General features: G+C 42.3%; 2 protein-coding genes across 3 annotated transcripts in view; both read right to left on the reverse strand.

Moving 5' to 3' along the window:
• Positions 1-395: 395 nt before the first annotated feature.
• Positions 396-3,011, reverse strand: timm8b (translocase of inner mitochondrial membrane 8 homolog B (yeast)). 2 transcript variants are annotated; one of them, XM_060849511.1, is made up of 2 exons: positions 2,489-3,011; positions 396-2,279 (listed from the first exon to the last, which is right to left on the reverse strand). In XM_060849511.1, exon 1 carries the CDS (start codon positions 2,786-2,788, stop codon positions 2,507-2,509), a length of 282 nt encoding a protein of 93 aa, XP_060705494.1. In that variant the 5' UTR covers positions 2,789-3,011; the 3' UTR covers positions 396-2,279; positions 2,489-2,506. The 2 variants fall into 2 exon arrangements, with proteins under 2 accessions (XP_060705494.1, XP_060705493.1); XM_060849510.1 differs by having other exon boundaries at positions 2,468-3,010.
• Positions 3,012-18,004: 14,993 nt separating this feature from the next.
• The window catches only part of LOC132831347 (WW domain-binding protein 2-like), a 31,648-nt gene continuing 28,591 nt past the window's right edge, over positions 18,005-21,061 (reverse strand). The window contains exon 8 of the mRNA XM_060849437.1: positions 18,005-20,380. Coding sequence (XP_060705420.1) covers positions 20,333-20,380 — 48 coding nt within the window. The 3' untranslated portion in view covers positions 18,005-20,332. The remainder of the gene's footprint in view (positions 20,381-21,061) is intronic.

Below are 21,061 nucleotides of genomic sequence, written 5' to 3' on the forward strand. Positions count from 1 at the left end.
CCATTAAGTCAAGATGTCATGTTGAAGTGTACAGGAAGTTGGTGAGGCCACCTTTGGAGAACTGTGTACATCCTGTTATGAGAATGATATTATTAGAGGACTCAAAAGATTTACCAGTATTGTTATAAGTGAATTCTGTCTAGGCTTTCTGAATCTCCGGAGAATAGTTCCTGACACTTGGCTAACTATTCTAACTCTAGGGATCTGATTCAGAACAACCGGGTCCTGCCTCCGAACTCTGCCAACCGCGGACTGTCCTTTAACCCTTGTGTCTAGGGAGACTGTCCGCAAGGTTAAGTTCAAAAAGGCGAACTCCAAGTTGACTGGTATCAGCCCTTATCCCCACCGGCTATCACTTCTCCTGTGGCAAATCGAAATACTGCGAGACACACACAAACGGAGCAACAGATGTTTATTCAATCTTCGAAGATTGGGCGAGTTCCAAAAAGGACTTCGGAAGTCGCAACGGGAGATTTTACAGCACTAATACTTATACATTATTTTTCCATTCAAATACATTGGTGATAATTTCATTGGTTTAAACATCTCACGCTATGGATTTTTCTTACATTAAAAATCATTAATGACAATTCCATTGGTTAAAGCATTTCACGCTTTTCTCTGCCAATTTCTTTAATTAAAATGTTATATTATTTTACAATTTCTGCTACTAGTTATAACATTTATTGATGTCATGAAAAGAGCTTTCATTGTATTTTGCCCTCTGTGTCTAACTGAAGCATTCCTTGGTTTCTTGCCCAAGGTTACCATGTTCCTGGCATAACAGAGGTGACTTCTAGTTCATGCTTCATTATGGCCTAGTCAATCATTAGTTTCATAATTTAGCTTTTATTCATTAAACCTCAGTTTTAGTACAGTGAGTGTGTGTGTGTAGGTGTGTGAGTGAGTGTGTGTGTATGTATGTGTGTGAGTGTGTGTGTGTATGTGTTTGTGTGTGTGTGTATGTGTGTGTGTATGTATGTGTGTGAGTGAGTGTGTGTGTAGGTGTGTGTGTATGTATGTGTGTGAGTGAGTGTGTGTGTAGGTGTGTGTATGTGTGTGGGTTATGTGTGAGGTGTGTGTGTGTGTGTGTGTGTGTGTGTGTGTGTGAATGCATGAAACTGCAGAAATTACATTAACCATATCAGTATGTTGCCAGGACTGGAGGCTTTGAGTTATAACGATAGGCTAGGACTTTGTTCACATGAACATAGGAGGTTGAGGGGTGACCTTATGGGAGTTTATAAAATAATGAGGGCCATGAGATAAGGTGAATAGCAAAGGTTTTTTCCCCAGGGTGGGGGAGTTCAAAACAAGAGCATACATTTTTAAGGCGAGAGGAGAAAGATTTAAAAGGGAACAAAGACAAACATTGCTGGAAAAGCTCAGCAGGTCTGGCTGCACCCAAGGAGAGAAATTAGTTAACATTTCAGGTCCAGTGACCTTTCCTCAGACCCTCCACTGGACCTGAAACATTAACTCTGATTTCTCTTCATAGATGCTGCCAGAGCTTTTCCAGCAACCTCTACCATTGTTTTTGATTTACAGCACCTGCAGTTCTTTCGGTTTTTGTTTGAAGTTTAAAAAGGTGCAACGTTTTCACGAAGAGGGTGGTTCCTATGTGGAATGAACTGCCAGAGAAAGTGGTAGATGCAGGTACAGTTGCAACATTTAAAAGACATTCGGATAAGTACATAGATAGGAAACGTTTAGAGGAATGTGGGACTAGTTTAGCTTAGGAAACGTGGTCAGCATGTACAAGTTGGACCAAAAGGCCTGTTTCCGTGATGTGCAACTCTGCAACTGTCTTTGAAGTTGGAGTTTTTCAGCATACTTGCTTCCATCAGTCAGGAGTTGGGACGTCTTTCACAAGATGTTGGCAAGGCTGTATTTGGAGTACGGCACGCAGCTCTGGTCACCCGACATCTATATCCCTTGACAATTCGAATTTTGATCAAAAGGGAAATACATTAGCATTTGGGAGGAATCAGTAAACATTTACTGCCCAGAAGCAGGGGCTCTTGTGGTACAGTGATACAACCTCTCTATCTCTTGACTGGAAGGCCTGTGTTGAAAATCCCTCAGAGGTGCCTAATAATATCCCTAAACAGGTCGATTAGAAAATATCTATACACGAGTTAAAAACACTCCAGCCAGGCCATTCTGCCTAGCAAAGCCCTGAAGCTCTCTGCAGCAACTCTTCCAGTCCCCCACACTCCCTCTTGCGTGGTTGTAATCTTGGTTTCTCTCTCTTCAGGCCCAATCGAGAAAGAGGACGCCTAGGAAGCAATGAAGTAAAAGACTTTAATGGCATTTTTCTGAATTTAGACAGGATCAGTGTGCAGCCAAAACACACACAGAGTGGCAGCTGCCGAAATGACCTTGCAGCAAGGGTATTCACACTGAAATGTGCTCAAAGCATGTACAAGTACAAAAGACAATGCAATGGTTGGGTTCCAGAACACACCCTTCGCTCCACGGCAGTCACCTTCACTGTAACGTTGACTCAGTGGCCCCCTTTCTGCACCATCTGGGCAAAGCGATTGGTGATGGCCAGGGTGGTGTCCACAAAGCGGTCCACGCAGCTCACCAGGCAGGCCTCGGTCCGCGAGTCGAGCCGGGAGCTCGGCTTCTCCACGCACTTCTCCCAGCACACGTCGGTGAAGTTGTGCACCTTGAGCTGGAACTGAGCTTTCTGCTGCTCCACCGCGATCATCCGCGACAGCTCCGCCTGGTCCGAGCCTCCCGCTGACGAACCCAGATCCATGGAGGAGCTAAAGTCATCCATCACCGACTCCAGCCGCCCCACCGAAAGGAAACTGCTGCTAGTCACGTTCGGGTCTAGCTCTCATTTTCCCTTTATGTCAAGGTGACTGGATTTTACTATTCATTTTAAGCTGCTAATCATAACTTGTCTTAATAAAATTACAACACTAACTTGAGTGGGGTTTGTACCTCGATAAATAAATTAGGTACAGAATCTTCCTCTTTCTTTCCCGTCCGCCTTTGCTGATTTACATATCCCACAGTCCACCCAATCAGCCAGAGCGTTATATCCGCACCACCAGATCCCTGTCTGGACGATGTTGATTGGCTACTAGGATGCCAAAGGGACCCAAAAACAGAAATTGATGGAAAAGTTCAGCAGGTCTGTGGAGAGGGAAACAGTTAACATTTCAGGTCGAGTGACCCTGCTTCAGAACAGTACTGAGGAAGGGTCACTCGACCTGAAATGTTAACTCGGTTTCTCTCTTCACAGATGCTGCTGGACTTGCAAGACCTTTCTCATACATTTCTATTTTTGATTCTGATCAAAGATGGACAATATTCAAAGAGACGCAATGTATAAACATCTAGAAATAGGGGAAAAATAACACACACAATACTACCCTCACCCTGATGGCCACCTTTGTATGTAGCTGCATCAAGCTTAGATTAGATTAGATTCCCGACAGTGGGGAAACAGGCCCTTCAGCCCAACAAATCCACACCGACCCTCTGAAGACCCACCCTGACCCATTCCCCAACATTTACCCCTGACTAATACGCGCAATTTAGCATGGAGAAAGTGAGGACTGCAGATGCTGGAGGTCAGAGCTTAAAAATGTGTTGCTGGAAAAGCGCAGCAGGTCAGGCAGCATCAAAGGAACAGGAGAATCGACGTTTCGGGCAATTTAGCATGACCAATTCACCTGACCTGCACATCTTTGGACTGTGGGAGGAAACTGGAGCACCTGGAGGAAACCCACGCAGACACGAGGAGAATGTGCAAACTCCATACAGACAGTTGCCTGAGACAGGAATTGAATCCAGGTCCCTGGCGCTGTGAGGCAGTAGTGCTAACCACTGAGCCAACGTGCCACCCAAGCTGTGCGTGGATTCCCCGGTACGCAAACATCAAGTGTCAGTACGTATTGAGGTTCTACCTGTCCCCGGTGTTGTGAAGGATGGGCCTGGCCTCACTGCCGTGGAACGCTCCGAGTAGTTGGATCATTCCTTGTCACCTGTCTCTCGTGGAGAAATTTGTGAAGAGAAACATCTTTGGCCACATGTCCATCAGGAAGTGGTCAGCACATACTGTCCTTGAGAGCCTTCAGGAAAAGGAGAGGGCGGATCCTTTTGGGCAACTCCCTGGGCAGACGATCAAAGTCATTTGGCAGAATGCCTCATCGCCAGAACTTTCCAACAAGCACCAAGACATGGCTTGGCTGGTGGTGAGAAGGGCTTTGCCTGTGAGATCTTTTATGCACGCCCGGACTCTCTGAGCCACCTCACGCTGCCCTCGAAGAGGCTGTGGAGGGGACGAGACTATCACACACCTTGTTCTGGAATGTCCCTATGCAAAGGAAGTCTGGAGAAGAATGCAATGGTGTTTGTTGGGGTTCGTCCCGAGCAGCTCCGTGACTTGGGACGCTGTCCTCTATTGTCTGTTCCCCAGGACGCACACCAAGACAAACATCAACTGCGCCTGCAGGACCATAAACTCAGTAAAAGACGCTCTTCAATCTGCCTGAAACCTGTTGATCTTCCAGCTGAAGGAGTTGACCCTGACAGAGTGTTGCAGACTGGCACATTCCAAATTCCAGGACTACATGCTGAGGGACGCACTGAAGCTTGGGGCATCTGCTGCCAAGGACCATATGGGGAAACACCATGGTGTAAGGTCCTTCTGCCAAAGAATAATTGGCAGTAATTGGCAATCAGTAATTGGACCCCGCTGACGTCACAGCTAAATGCCAAGAGGCTGGATGGTTAACAGAAAGAATTGTAAATATCAATGACTCAATGTGTTCTTTGAAGGTCAAGACAATATACATCTGAATGGCATCATCAACTGTACGTGTACCAACGATTTCAATGAATAAAGTATATTTTTTAAAAAATCCACAGTTCTTTTAGTTTTCATTTAGGATGCCTCGGGGAGTGGGTGGATAGATTGGAATTTTCCAACTCAATGACTTTGCCCAAAACTGTCCTCCACCCCAATTCTTCTGTTGGCAGCAAAACTTTAAACTCTGCCAATGCTACATGGTGCTGTTCTAACCCCTGTATAGGTCATTTCTTATGGTTCATATGTTTACTGTACAGGAGGCCATTTGGCCCATTATGTCTATGTCTATCAATAAGGTCTGACCCCCATTTTCAAGCTCTTTGTCTGCCTGCCCCAAGTGTTATCAAGTTTCTTCTCCGTTGTAGGGGCTACACATATCTCAGCAAGGGGAGAATATTACATCACACCCCTGGCTTGAACCTTGTAGATGGTGGTCAGACCTTGGGGAGTCAGAGGGTAAGTTACTTTCTGCAGGATTCTTGGCCTCTGGGTCTTGTAGCCACAGTAAATATTTCCAGTTCAGTTTCTGGTCAATAGTAAATCTCAGGATGTTGACAGTGTGGGATTCCACAATGAACAACAAGAGACAATAGCAAAATGTTCTTTTGTTAGAGATAGTCATTACCTGGCAACTGTGTTGCATGAATGTTAATACCTGATGAAGTGCTTATGATTGAAATGTTGACTCTCTTGCTTTTCGGATGCTGCCTGACTGGCTGCACTTTTCCAGCGCCACACTCTTATGGCTCTGATCTCCAACATCTGCAGTGCTCACGTTTGCCCTGTTAATTGCCACTTGTCAGCCCAAACCCTGATGTTGTCCAGATCTTGTTGCATTTGAAAATGGACTGCTTCTGCATCTGAGAAGTTGTGATGACACTGAACATTTTGCAGTCATCAGCAAAGATCCCACTTCTGATGGAGGGAAGGTCATTGAAGGAACAGCTGAAGATGGTTGTGCTTTGGTCACTACCCTGAGGAGTTCCTGCAGAGATATCATAGAATTATAGAATGCCTACAGTGTAGAAACAGGCCCTTTGGCCCAACACGTCCACACCAACTCTCTGAAGAGTAACCCACCCAGACCCGTTCCCAATACATTTACCTCTGACTAATGCACCTAATCCTGAACACTATGGGCAATTTAGCATGGCCAATTCGCTTAACCTGCACATCTTTGACCTGTGGGAGGGAACCAGAGCATCCACAGGAAACCCAGGCAGACATGGGGAGAATGGACAAACTCCACACAAACAGTTGCCTCAGGCTGGGACCAAACCCAGGTCCCTGGCACCGTGAGGCAGCAGTGCTAACCACTGAGCCACCATGCTACCAGTACTGAGCTTTCAGAACCAACAGGGTAATACTAGACAGGAACACCTGAAATATTGAGTGGAGGGGTTCTACAGCACAGACAGGCCCAAACTGATCCATGCCAATGAAAATGTCCATCAGTGCTAGTCCCATTTCCCTGCACTTCGCCCGTATCCTTCTAGACCTTTCCTATCCATTTATTTGTCCAAATGCCTTTCAGGTGTTGTTAATGTACTTGCTTCAAACACTTCCACTGGCAGCTCATTCCATATGCGTACGCTCCTAAAAATGTTGCCCCTCAGATTCCCTTTTATTATTTCCTCTCTAACCTTCAACTGGGCAAGTTGGTGGAAGGAATCCTGAGGGACAGGATGTACATATATTTGGAAAGACAAGGACTGATTAGGGATAGTCAACATAGCTTTGTGTGTGGGAAATCACGTCACACAAACTTGATTGAGTTTTTTTGAAGAAGTAACAAAAAGGGCAGAATAGTGGACATGACCTGTATGGACTTCAGCAAGGCATTCGACAAGGGTCCCCATGGGAGACTGGTTAGCAAGGTTAGATCTCACGGAATACAGGGAGAACTAGTCATTTGGATACAGAACTGGCTCAAACGTAGAAGACAGTGGGTGGTGGTGGAGGGTTGTTTTTCAGACTGGAGGCCTGTGACCATTGGTGTGCCACAAAGATTGGCACTGGGTCCTCTACTTTTCAGCATTTATATAAATGATTTGGATGTGAACATAAGAGGTATAGTTAGTAAGTTTGCAGATGACACCAAAATTGGAGGTGTAGTGGACAACGAAGAGGGTTACCACAGATTACAACAGGATCTGGACCAGATGGGCCAATGGGCTGAGAAGTGGCAGATCTATTTTAATTCAGATAAATGCGAGGTGCTGCATTTTGGGAAAGCAAACCTTAGCAGGACTTATACACTTAATGGTAAGGTCCTAGGGAGTGTTGCTGAACAAAGAGACCTTAGAGTGCAGGTTCATAGCTCCTTGAAAGTGGAGTCGCAGGTAGGTAGGATAGTGAAGAAGGCATTTGGTATGCTTTCCTTTATTGGTCAGAGTATTGAGTACAGGAGTTGGGAGGTCATGTTGTGGCTGTACAGAACATTGGTTTGGCCACTGTTGGAATATTGCGTGCAATTCTGATCTCCTTCCTATCAGAAAGATGCTGTTAAACTTGAAAGGGTTCAGAAAAGATTTACAAGGATGTTGCCAGGGTTGGAGGATTTGAGCTACAGGGAGAGGCTGAAAAGGCTGGGGCTGTTTTCCCTGGAGCGTCGGAGGCTGAAGGGGTGACCTTATGGAGGTTTACAAAATCATGCGGGACATGGATAGGGTAACTAGACAAAGTCTTTTCCCTGGGGTCGGGGAGTCCAGAACAAGAGAGCATAGATTTAGTGTGAGAGGGGAAAGGGATAAAAGAGACCTACAGGGCAACTTTTTCACACAGAGAGTGGTACGTGTATAGAATGAGCTGCCAGAGGAAGTGGTGGAGGCTGGTACAATTACAACATTTAAAAGGCATCTGGATGGGTATATGAATAGGAAGGGTTTGGAGGGATATGGGCCAGGTGCTGGTAGGTGGGACTAGATTGGCTTGGGATATCTGGTCGGCATGGACGGATTGGACCGAAGAGTCTGTTTCTATGCTGTACATCTCTATGACTGTGACTCAAAGATACCCTCTAGTCCTTCATTTTTCAATTCTGGGAAAAAGTCTGAGCGCATTCATCCTATCCATGCCTCTCATGATGTTATACACTTATCTCAGATCTACCCCTCAGTCTTCTATGCTCGAAAGAAAATATGTCCTAGCTTGCCCAATGTCTCCCCATTACTCAGACTGTTGAGTCCTGGCAACATCCTTGTAAATTTCTTCTGCATTCTTTCCAGTTCAATAACATCCTTCCTATAGCAAGGTGACCAAAACTGAACCCAATACTCCAACTGAGGCCTCACCAACGTCCTCTATAACTGCAACATAGCTTCCCAATTCTTTACTCAAATGCCCTGACTGATGAAGGCCAATGTGCCAAAAGCCTTCTTCACTGCTTGTCTACCACTTTCAGAGAACCGTATACCTGAACTCCAAGGTCCCTCTGTTCCACTACACTCCTTAAGGCCCTACCATTCACCATGAAACTCCTACCTTGATCTGACTTTCCAAAATGCAAGCCCTCACATTTATCTATATTAAACTTCATTTGCCATTTCTTGGCCCACTTCTCCAGTTGATCAAGCTCCTGCTGCAATTTCTGAAAACCTTCCTCACAGTCCACAATACCTCCTATTGTAGTGTCATCAGCAAATTTACTAATCATGCCTTGTACATTCTTATGCAAATCATTGATATAGATAACAAACAGTAATGGGCCCAGCACTGACCCCTGAGACACTCCACTAGTCACAGGCCTCCAGTTCGACAAACTTCCTTCCACTATTACCCTCTGCTTCCTACCATCAAGCCAATTGTGTATCCAATTGGCCAGATCCCCCTGGTTTCCATGTGATGTAACTTCTAGCCTACCATGTGGAACCTTATCAAAGGCCTTACTGAAATCCATATAGACTGTGTCTACCAGCCTGCCCACATCAACCTTCCTGGTCACTTCATCAAAGAACTCTAACAAATTTGTGAGGCATTATCTCCCACGCAACAAAACCATGCTGACTATTCCTAATCAAACCCTGTCTTCCCAAATGCATGTATAGCTTATCTCGGAATCATCTCAAGTAACTTACTTACTACAGATGTTAGGTTTACTGGTCTATAGTTCCCAGGTTTTTCTTTGCAGCCCTTCTTGAATAAGGGCACAACATTCACTACCCTCCAGTCTTCCAGGACCTCACCCATGGCTGACGATGATACAAAAATATCAGCCAGAACCCCTGTGATTTCTTCTCTAGCCTCTTGCAATGATATACCTGGTCAGGACCAGGAGATTTATCCACCTTCATATAATCTAATATATCCAACACCTCCTCTACTGTCCTGCAGCTGAAACACAAACCCAGATCTGTTCCTTGGAGAAGCTGGGATTTGTTTTCCTTACAACAGTTCAGTGGAGGTGCTCAAAATCAGGAGCATGATTGTTAGAATCAATGAGGAGAAGCTGTTTCTGGTGGCAAGTGGTAAATGAAGGACCCAGATTTGCAAAGGAACCACTGGTGACACAAGAAAACAGGTCAAAGTCTGGGAATTCTGCATGTGAGGAACTCACCTTTTGACTCCGCAAAGCCAGTCTGTCATCCATAAGGCACAAATCAGGAGTGTGATAGAATTCTCCCAACTCACCTGTATGAATGGAAGCTGAAAATGTGTTGCTGGAAAAGCGCAGCAGGTCAGGTAGCATCCAAGGAACAGGAGATTCGACTTTTCGGACATAAGGAAGGGCTTATGCCCAAAACGTCGAATCTCCTGTTCCTTGGATGCTGCCTGACCTGCTGCGCTTTTCCAGCAACACATTTTCAGCTCTGATCTCCAGCATCTGCAGTCCTCACTTTCTCCTCCTGTATGAATGGAAGGTCCAACAACTGCTAATATGCTTGACATTGCTCCTTGAAGGTTACAGGATAGTTCATTGAGGTGTAAGAGACATATGGGATACTTGCCTTTATTAGTTGAGGCATTTAACACAAGAGTAAGGATGTTATGATGGAGGTATACATAATGTTAATTAGGCCACAACTGAAGAACAATGTGTAGTTCTGGTTGCCACAGGTCAGGAAGGATATGATTACAATGGAGAGGAGGTAGAGGAGATGTTGCCTGGGCTGGACTGGTTCAGCTTTGAAGAGAGACTGGGGTTGTTTTCGTTAGACAGGGAAGGCTGAGGGGAGACCTGACTGACAAGTTATGAGGGACATAGGTAGGGTGGATTTGAAGAAACATTTCCTTTTAGTAGAGAGGTCAATATCCAGGGTACAAAAGATATAAGATAAAGGTAAGAGGTTTGGAGGAGATTTAAGGAAGAACTTTTATCACCAGAGGTTTGTAGGTATCTACAACTCATTGCCTCGAAGCGTATTAGAGGTGGGAACCACCCATCGTTTGACAAATACATAGATCAGTATTTGAAACTCCACAGCACACAAAGCTGCCAGTCAAATGCTGGAAAATGGGACTAGAGTAGATAGGTATCTGATGATCAATGAGGGTACAATCACCTGCAAGGCCCCTTTCCAATGTTATAAAACTATGACTCTAAGACAATCCTGGACAAAGCAGCCTTCTTGATTGGCCCCCATCTACCATGTTCCAACAGTCATAGCCTTCATCATCAACACAGTCACAGCAATGTGTACCATCCACAAGATGTACTGCAACAATTCACTCAGGCTCCTTCGACTGTACCTTAGAAACTGGTCATCTCTCCAAAGTAGAACGGTAAAGCCAGCAGATTCATCAGAACACCGCTACCTGCAAGTTCCCATCCAAGCCACACATCATCATGACTGTTCCTTCACTGTTGCTAGATCAAAATTCTGGATCTTCTTTCCCTAGAATACTGTGGGTGTATCTAACCTCCCAAGGTTTAATAAGGCAGCTCACTATCTTGTTCGCAAGGCCAATTAGGAATGGTCAATAAATACTGGCTCAAACAACGATGTCCACATCCAATTAGAGTCATAGTCATAGGGTTGGACAACATGGAAATAGACCCTTTGGTCCAATTCCCCACTGACCAGGTACATTAATACTTTTTTAGGAAAGTTAGTGGTCAGGCCTTCTGTTTTTAGGTTTTAAATTCCCCTACTATAAATACCACTTAAAACCTGCCTCTTCAACTAGCTTTTGTTTATTTATCTCCTTGTGTGACTTGTTGTCACACTTTGCCCCATTTACTCAGGTGGATCGCCTTGGGAAGTTTCATTTCGTCAAAGGCACTACATTAATGCACTTTGTCATAGAATAACAAATCTGGGTGACTGCTCAAAGCAGCATGCAAAATAATACTAAAAGCAGTACCTATTCATAAACTCTACAGGCACTTTTGAAAGCAGAGTTGGATGATTTTCTCTAAAACTTACACATTCTGAGATTCATGTCTTAAGTTACCACAAGAGGGTGTTGCGTTATGCGACAGGTCACTCTTACATTGTCTAGAAGGTGTATCACGCCCACTCAGTGAAGATTATTTTGCATCATTAGAAACATTGTACCTTAACCTTAATGGTAACTTAAAACAAACATTTTGGGTTCAGCTAGAGGCAGGATACAATGGCCTCTGGAAAACCCATAAAATAAAAGGTTTCCCTTCATTCTCTCAAATCAAAAAGGGCTTGCCTCAGGGATTGGATGCCTAGGAGCTGATCACAGCTTTCGGGGGTAGAAGCACCAAGACTGGTGGTGGTGAGAAGGGCTCTGCCTGTGAGATCTTTTATGCACGCCCGGACTCGCAGCCGCACCGCACGCTGCCCTCGAAGCGGCTGCGGGGGGGGGGGGGACGAGACTGTCACACACCTCCTTCTGGAATGTGCCTATGCAGAGGAAGTCTGGAGAGGAATGCAGTGGTGTTTGTCGAGGTTCGTCCCGAGCAGCGCCGTGACACGGGACTCCGTGCTGTACGGCCTGTTCCCCGGGACGCACACCGAGACGAACATCAACTGCGGCTGGAGGGTCATCAACTCGGTGAAGGACGCTCTCTCTGGGTGGTCCGAAACCTGTTGATCTTCCAGCTGAAGGAGTTGACCCCGACTGAGTGTTGCAGACTGGCAGATTCCAAGGTCCAGGACTACGTGTTGAGGGACGCGCTGAAGCTTGGGGCAGCTGCCGCCAAGGCGCGGTGGGGAAAGACCACCGTTTAACATCTGCCTGTCTAAGAACAGGGGGGCCCTCGCAGTAAGGGGGCTCCACTGATGCCTCAGCTAAATATATGCACAGTAAACATACAAACCTGTAGATATGAATGATTAATTCCGATCTCTGTGTGCAAAGAAATAGAATGTAAACGTATGTATGGCATGACCAATTGTACAGATCAAAATATTTTATGAATAAAGTATATTTTTGGAATAAAAAAAACCTTGGCAAGAGTTCTCAGGAAATCAGAAATGCCACAGCCAGAGGTGTGAAGCGCATCTAATCACAGGGTGACATTTACATCCCTGTAGCTGTTGGATTTTCCAAAACTTGCATTGGCTGTATCCCCCAACTGCTGTCCATCTCTGATAAAACCTAATGAAGAGGCGACACCTCAAAAACTAGTGCTTTCCAATAAACTGTTGGAAGATAACCTGGTGTTGTGTGATTTTTCAACTTCGTCCACCCCAGTACCTCCAAATCTGTTCAAGCCAGAAGTGAGCACTGTTGTGTATTCACTCACTGTTTTGTTGCATAGTTTATATCAGATTTAACTCTTTCCAATGCCAAAATGGCTTGGAGTCACAGTGGCTCAGTGGTTAGCACTGGTGCTTCACAGTGGCAGGGACCTGGGTTCAATTCCAGCCTCAGGTGAATGTCTGTGTGGGTTTCCTGAATGTTCTGGTTTCCTCCTACAATCATAAGGATATGAATTGCCCATAGTAGTTGGGATGTGTATGGAATGGGTCTGGGTGATATACTCTTTGGAGAGTTAGTGTAGGGCCAAGCAGCCTGTTTCCACACTGTAGGGATTCCATATTCAGTGGACTAGGTTTATTTTCACATACTCACACATAAATTTTACAAGTCATCATTTACAGTACCATCTTAGGTAAAAAGGTACCTCGGTACAGAATCATACACAGTGCTTTAAAACATCTCTACAATTTCAGAATTTCTACACAACTACTCCCCGTTTAAACTTCTCAGGTCTTTCTGAAAGTTTCTGTTCACTGTCATTCTCAGAGGCTGTAAATAGCTTTAATCAATCAAGAACAGTGAGCATAGATCAATCAACAGACTAATGTAGGCAAATACAGATTAATTAAACAATTGAACACTCCAAACCTGTTGGAGTAAGGATTCAAATTTTTATAACTTTTCCCTACCAATTGAACCAAGCCCACCCATACTTTGGAATTAAAATGATCCCTTTTGAATCCAAACTAGTCACAGTATTTTTTTACATTACCACTTTGATGTTTTAATTTGTCTGGAAGCTGACAACACAGGTTGCTTACCTTTGATCTAACCAATTGAAATGTCCTAATCGAAATCAAATATAAAAATTGCAAAGTCATAATTTTGAAGTCTTCCCTGGACTTGGGGGTGGTGCCAGAGAACTGAAGAATTGCAGAGGTGGTGTGAAAATGAGTACTGCATCTATAGATAGGTCAGTTTCAATTCAGAGGTGGAAAAGCTTCCAGGAATGGTAATTCAGGACAAGATGAAATTGTCACTTGGTCAAATGCATATAAATTAAGAATCAGCATGGATTGGTTAAAGGTCAATAAACAGAGAAAATGGGTGCAGGAGTAGGCTATTCAGCCCTTCAAGCCTGCACCACCATTCAATAGGATCATGGTTTATCATGCAGTTGTACTCTATGCTACTCTCTCTCCCCACCCCCACCTTCCCCTAGCTTATCTCTCCACGCTTCAGGCTCTCTGCCTTTATTTCTGATGAAGGGCTTTTGCCCGAAACGTCAATTTCGCTGCTGGTTGGATGCTGCCTGAACTGCTGTGCTCTTCCAGCACCACTGATCCAGAGCATGCAGTTTCAGTATCCCACTCTTGTTTTCTCTCCATAACCTTTGCTCCCTTTAGTTGCAAGGGCCTACTTCCAAAAGGTTTGTGTTGAAGTGTTACACAACAGATTTGAGAGCTAATTCTTGGAATAAAAGGGACAGTCCCAGAGTGGAAATATAATGGATTGAGTGATATGAGAGTAGTGGTCAACATGTTTTTGGTACTGGAGGAAGACTTAAAGTGGAGTTCCCCAGTTATTGTTATTACTACCTTTGCTTTTCCTGAAATATATTTATCTTGGACCTTTGTGCACATGCAGAAAGGATTCAAACTTTTATAACTTTTCCCTACCAATTGAACCAAGCCCACCCATATTTTGGAATTAAAATGATCCCTTTTGAATCCAAACTAGTCACAGTATTTTTTTTTAACATTACCACTTTGATGTTTTAATTTGTCTGGAAGCTGACAACACAGGTTGCTTATCTTTGATCTAACCAATTGAAATGTCCTAATCGAAATCAAATGTAAAAATTGCAAAGGCACTCGTCATAATTTTGAAGTCTTCCCTGGACTTGGGGGTGGTGCCAGAGAACTGAAGAATTGCAGAGGTGGTGTAAAAATGAGTACTGCATCTATAGATAGGTCAGTTTCAATTCAGAGGTGGAAAAGCTTCCAGGAATGGTAATTCAGGACAAGATGAAATTGTCACTTGGTCAAATGCATGTAAATTAAGAATCAGCATGGATTGGTTAAGGGTCAATAAACAGAGAAAATAGGTGCAGGAGTAAGCACAGTGGCTCAGCCATTAGTCCTGTTGCCTCTTAGTGTCAGGGATCCAGGTTTGATTCCATCCTTCAGCAGTGGTGTGTAGAGTTTGCACATTCGCCAGATGTCTGCTTGGGCTTCCACCCACAATCCAAAGATGTGCAGGTTAGGTGGATTAGGTAAAGGAATTGTAGTGTGACAAGGATTGGGGTTGGTAGGGTGGGTCAGTTAGTGTGGACTCAATGGACACACTATAGGGATTTTATGAACACTGAAGGAGGCCATTTGGGCTTCTGTGCTGGTGTTTACTCTCTTAAAAAGGAACAAGTCACCGAATGCCACTCTTCTCTCCACTCCGATAACATTCTTCCTTTCCAGATAATAATCCGACTCCCTCTCAAATGAATCCATTTAAAATACCTTCGACACACCCTCAGGATGCCAATCCCAATCACTTGTTGGCATGAGAAAATGCTTTCCCTCATGTCTCTGATCCTGGATGACTCGAACATGGTTGTTGAATAGACTCATTATCAAGATTGGCAGACTCTTGAATAATTACTGAATGACAGATAGGATATTAGTGCTGGTTGAAGATGGCCATGAACTTGACTCATGCAGCAAGCTCAAGAGACCATGTGGCCTACTTTTTAAAAATGTTTGTTGGCTTCCATCACAGAAAGTAATCCCATAAAGTTACTGTTACCTTCCTGGACGTTCTTGGATCTATTAGGCCACCCATATCATCATTGGGTGGTGGTATGGAAGTCGACATTGTTATTGTAACCCTTCAGGGCAATTGAAATGCTGATTTCTCCATCTCCTGATGCTGCCTTCCAGCCTCCCTATGGTCCACCTTCGATTCCAGCATCTGCCGTTCTTTTTGTCTCTAACCCATATAAACATGGCACCCTGGTTTATTTTTTTACCCGTTATCCATTTATACAATGAGAAGCTATCAGGGAAGCGTATGAGAACCAGAATGCCAACATTCTGAAATACAGTTAAGGAGTTCTCCTGAAAGTGATGGGCCAGAAATTGATGCACTAATCTGACACTAATCCTTTCCTGCTACAAGTGAAAAGGTACAGCTGAGTCTTCATAAGCTTGTCCCTGACAGCCTTGTTATTACAAGAGGTCAGTCCTTCAGTTAATATGCTGCATATCTCTGGAATTACCTGCCTGAACCATCTTGCATCATAAAACCTCCTCACTTTCCAAAAAGCTTTCTTTAGTCACTTACTATTTCAATCTCTTTCTTCCCAGGGTCATCACTTGTCTGCATAACATTTCTGAAGATTTTAGTCAGTGAGGAATACCATCAAATCAACATTGGTGTTGGTTAAAATTTTATAGGGCACCAGTTTCAGAGGTCAAAAAACAGAAAAACAGTAATCACAGAACAGAATATGTTACATTCTCATTTAACAGGGATGAGCCACTAATTTAAACAACTCAGTCAGTCATTTCCCACAAAAAGAAATTACACAAGTGCCTTTATTTAGGTGCATTTATTAACAAGTTGTAAAGCTTTACTGAAGCATACATACAGACTTGTACACAATTAACACATTCATTTTAGAAATCTAATAGTTATCAATTCTTCAGTTAAAAAAGTATAGGGTTAAACAAAAAAAAATGCAGTTTATTACGCTACCAGAAACTAAATTTAATTGGCCCATTTTTAATCCAGTTCAAATAAGAAAGTTTGATTTACAACTGCGCTCGATTTGCTTCAATCACAATTTGCACTTAATGCAAGGGGGTGTATATAAACATCTGTCTTTCTATTCGAAATAATTAAAGCCAATTCATTTTGTTGTACTCATCAGCCCCAAAATTAAGTCCTGTAAACAGTTTTGTTTAAGACTCAAATCAGCAGGATGAAAAATAGTTCAGCTTTTCCACCAAAGCAGCTGTCCACAGAAATTCAGGACTTCAAAAAAAAAAGGTAGAGAGAAGGGAGAGTATAGAATATTGTACAAATTTAATTCAAGCATTTGCAAGCACTATTGAATTTTCTAGTTCTTTTTCCTATAGCTAAGGATTATTAACTATTTTACATAGTATTTTACACCTCTATTTTAACATTCTCAAATAATGTTTCTCCTACAGTTGATAAAATATTGTCAGTGATGAAAGGTTGTTCATCCTAACCCTAGCTGTGCAAACCTCCACCCACCCTCCCCACTGGAACAAAATGTGGAAAACCAAGTGTATTGTGGGAGAAAGAGATTATTGGCAGCAATCAACTTCTAGAAGAGCGACTGGAATTTCCCCTCACTCCAATCTATCAAGGGCAGTTTATTTTGTTTACATACTGAGAATTTTAAATAGTCCCCCAGAAAGCCCCATTTCGTGCTGAAGTGGCAGCAAATAGTTGAAGCAAGTCTTCATTGAAGAGATACATTTATTTTCTGTTGGCAAGGTTTGGGCGGTAGGGGGAAAGCAGGGAAGAAAGAAGGGGGTGGGTCTGTCCTTAATTTGCAGGATCAGTGTTCCTCTTCCATTGAGGCTTCAGCTTGGAGGACAGACCTCAGTATTGTGTTAGCAAATCAGAACAACAAGCTCAAAAGCCAGTGTATATAAGATGCAAAGCAAAGCATTTTCAACATGCATTATTCAAATTTCCTGTTATACTGTTACTTGCAACACATACAAGAGAAATCAGTGAAATACAAAATTTAAAGCACTTCTCTCTATAATGGGATGAACGCCACTGAAGTCTACAAACTTATGAACACAAACTCCTCGAATTCACACACTTAAGACAATGTGTAACCTTTCATTCTTAATTGCCTTAATTAATTGCTTTGGCTGAAACTAAAGCAGAGTCCTTCTACAAGTCCTGCTTAAAGAACTGCACATGCCTGAATTCACTAAATAGTCTAATTTGCTGAATTTACACATCATTAGTGCCTCTCACTATTACAATGGGAATTTTGGAAAAATAAGATTTATTCTATCCATGGAAATGCTTTACACACCCACATTAGTTAAGAGGATGCAGTCATGGAAGGTTGATGTGTGTTCTGGTGTGAAGGGTAAGAAGAGCTATCATCTTCATAGAAGAGACTTCTGATCATTTTAATAAAACAAAAAAAATTAAGACACCAAAGCAAAAACGTCACTACTGAAAAGGATCCCTCATTAAATGTTTAAATATAGGGAGAGACTAAAAGAAATCCAACCAATATAAAACCAATACTCTCTTCTGATCCTGAGTCCATTGCTTACAGCACCTGACTTTTGACAATCAGTGCAGCACCAAACTCTGATGTTCTCTCTCAACATTATAGGTGTTTATCCAACTGAAACTTTTAGACAAATCGAATTGCTTTTTCACAAATGACATTAGTATCATACAGTGCATGCTATACACAACAGTAGGGTAGCCCATGGAATGAATGCAATATAGTGTCAGACTTTGCTCCATTGACTCAGTGCTTTGTCAGTGAAATAGATTTGATTAATTTTAATGATCTGAAAGTATTTACGTTTATGATTTCCCTCCAGTATCTGATTTTTCAAATGGCAAGGGCCATTTGCTTTACAGCTACAACCTGTTACATAATTTATTGTAGTGAAAGATAAAAGTTGCAACAAAATTAATTGCCTTTAATCATACTGTGGCAGAGTGACAAACATCCCAAGAGCATACTTTAATAAATCCTCCATTAATTTCACTGGCTTGCTTTCTTATAGTGCATGAACGACTGGCAGTCTATACAAATCCAAAAAATGGCATTTGGCTACGAAATAGGATTCTGTGAAGTGGAATTAAACATAGCTGGAAAATGAGTGAAGAATCAAAAGATGGTTAGCTACATGGAATAGTAGTTGATTTGTTGCCATTTCTGGCCTGTAACCGGCCAATGTCAACAAACGAGATTTCTCCTATCATTTGGAGGCCTCATTATTAAGTTAAACAAAATCATTTTTTTGCTCAAACTGATAAACCAAGGAGTGATGCTCAGGCAGCCCTACAATCTGAATGAGTTAATCATTAGCATGATTATCAGCTTGTAATCTTAACTTCCACAGTCCAGTCAACTGTTGCGAAAAGAGAATCGTAAAAGGTTGAAGCAGAAGAAAAGCTTAGGTTACCGAGTAGAGCAGATAAGACAGAATGAAACAAAAAAGGTAGCAATTGCATCACTCTTGGATCAGACTCAGCACGGGAGTTAATTTATTCACCACATCATGCTGGTGCCCTGGTTCAATGGAACTGGGATATCAATAAGTGTACACATATTTCTTTTAGAACAAGTTATATTGTTGTACAGTTGACACATTTGATGCCAATAAGTAGGAGAAACTACAAGCTAGGGTTTAGATTGCTCCTAAAAATGGGCAAATGCTCTTTCTAGCTCTTTGCAAGTCACAGTATGTTCTGAACAATCCAAACACAATCACAGCATCCTCAAAAAAAAACACACACATAAAAAGAAGCCTCTACATGCCAAAGAGCTTTTAAAAAGATGAATACTAGGTCCTGTCAATGAAAGAGCATGTTCCCAGCAACCAAAGGAGAAGCTTAATACTTGTCAACTTGGGAGTATAAATGAAACACCCGTCTTCAAATTATAATCACAGGAACTATGGCAGAACATCAGCAACAACATTTTTAGATTGTTATTTCATATCTTGTGGTTGAAGGCAGCATTTAGAACTGCCTTTAAAATACTGAGTAGAGGATTAATGATTAAAAAAGTCAAAGCGGGTGTGGTGGAGGTCATCCAAAAAGAGTCAAACAGCATAGTGTATTGGTTTAAGTATATTTACAGTGCATCATTCTTTAGCTAAATAACCAAATCACAATACTGTAACTCTAATACGTATGTTTCAAATGCTTATGATCAAATATGTTTGATCTTGCAACAACATTTGTATTGCACAGCTTCAGGCCAAAGTTGTATCAAGTTAATAAAAAACCCATCGTAGTGTTCAAACCCAGATCAGATTACTGTGTCTTGAAACATGTGTATCTGAATTTTTCCCCATCCCCCTTAAATAATATTTTTAAAAAAGGTGACCTTAAGAAAAGTAGCTCATTCAAATGATAAAGGGGATGAACTTTCCTTGTCTAACCACCAAACCTACAAAGCATTCCTCAGCAACATTCCTAAAAAGGTTAGTTTAAGTTATTTTCTTATAGAAGAGATATTTTGTATAGAGATTAAAAACAGATTCTAATCATTCCAACCTTCCCATACCAAAAGTCTAAAGCCTAGAAATGCTGCTGCATGATTACATGTCAAACAGCATCATAACAAAGTGACTATTTTTACAGCGGCATTTAAAATAGCAAAATGGTTTTGCAGGAATCGGTTCATTCACTTGCATCACAAAGTAATTCCTTTAATTAAACTTAGTATATTTTCAATGCTACACTGTCATTACAAGTTGCATTTTTACACTGTTTAAAGGATGAAATTCATCAACACTTGCTAACTGCTGGCTTTAGATAGCCACAGAACACCAGCAATATCCCAAAACTGCAAACTGGTCATATTAGGCGAATATTTTTGCTTTTAAAAGGCAACAGGAATTCTAAGTTTTCCCAGTGAAAAAGATCCTGTATGACTTCATGCAAAATCATTCCCAATGCCTGTCTGAGAACAAAGATATCAAAAGGGAACTCGCAGTCCAAGATGCGAATTGCTGTTGGATGGTGGAATGAGGCTAGGAAGCAGCCGGTTTCGAATAGAAATGCAGCTTCTAACAACAGAGTTTAAGAAAGTGGACAATTCACAAACAATTGGAAGAATCAGCACTTTGAACAGATTCAATTGTTCTTCTTCTCCTCTGCTGGAGTGTATGGTGGGGGCTGATCCTACAATAGAAAACACTTGTTTTATATTGGAATTTGAATATATAAGCAAAACACAGGCAATGTTCTTAGATTGATAAAGTAGCAATATCTGGTAAAAAGATTTTAAAGTGACAATAGCTAGCATCAAGCCAGTAATTCCCAATGTTCGATACTATTTTTTTGGGGAGTGGGTGGTGGTGGAACTGCAGAGACAAGTGAAGAAAAACATGTCTGAAAATGTGTTGCTGGTCAAAGCACAGCAGGCCAGGCAGCATCTCAGGACAACACATTTTCAGCTGTGATCTCCAGCATCCGCAGACCTCATTTTTTACTCAAAGAAAATGATGTCCTAATTTTTAAAAAAAAGGCAAGGGGCCCATTCCAGGAATAAATATAATTCCAACACTGACCTTGTGAGTTAAATGAAAAAAAGGGAAGATGTGTGCGTGGGCTCCAGGTACATACAAACATAATTGTCTGAGGTCTACTAGGGATCAAGTTGTCCACGTCCATGTCAAAAGCCACATTATTATTGCACTCACATTTGGTAAGATTGTGGCATTTGGCTCAGGGACTGAAACAGCCTGTGCTTTGCTCCTAACTTGTATATTTAGATAATATATGTGAACAGACAGTACAGTATCTGCACTTTTGAATGTTTACATTAAAGTACACATTGGCTCCGGAGAGGGCAAGATTGGG

Source organism: Hemiscyllium ocellatum, chromosome 33 (assembly GCF_020745735.1).
Source record: "Hemiscyllium ocellatum isolate sHemOce1 chromosome 33, sHemOce1.pat.X.cur, whole genome shotgun sequence".
NCBI classification, from domain to species: Eukaryota; Metazoa; Chordata; class Chondrichthyes; order Orectolobiformes; family Hemiscylliidae; genus Hemiscyllium; species Hemiscyllium ocellatum.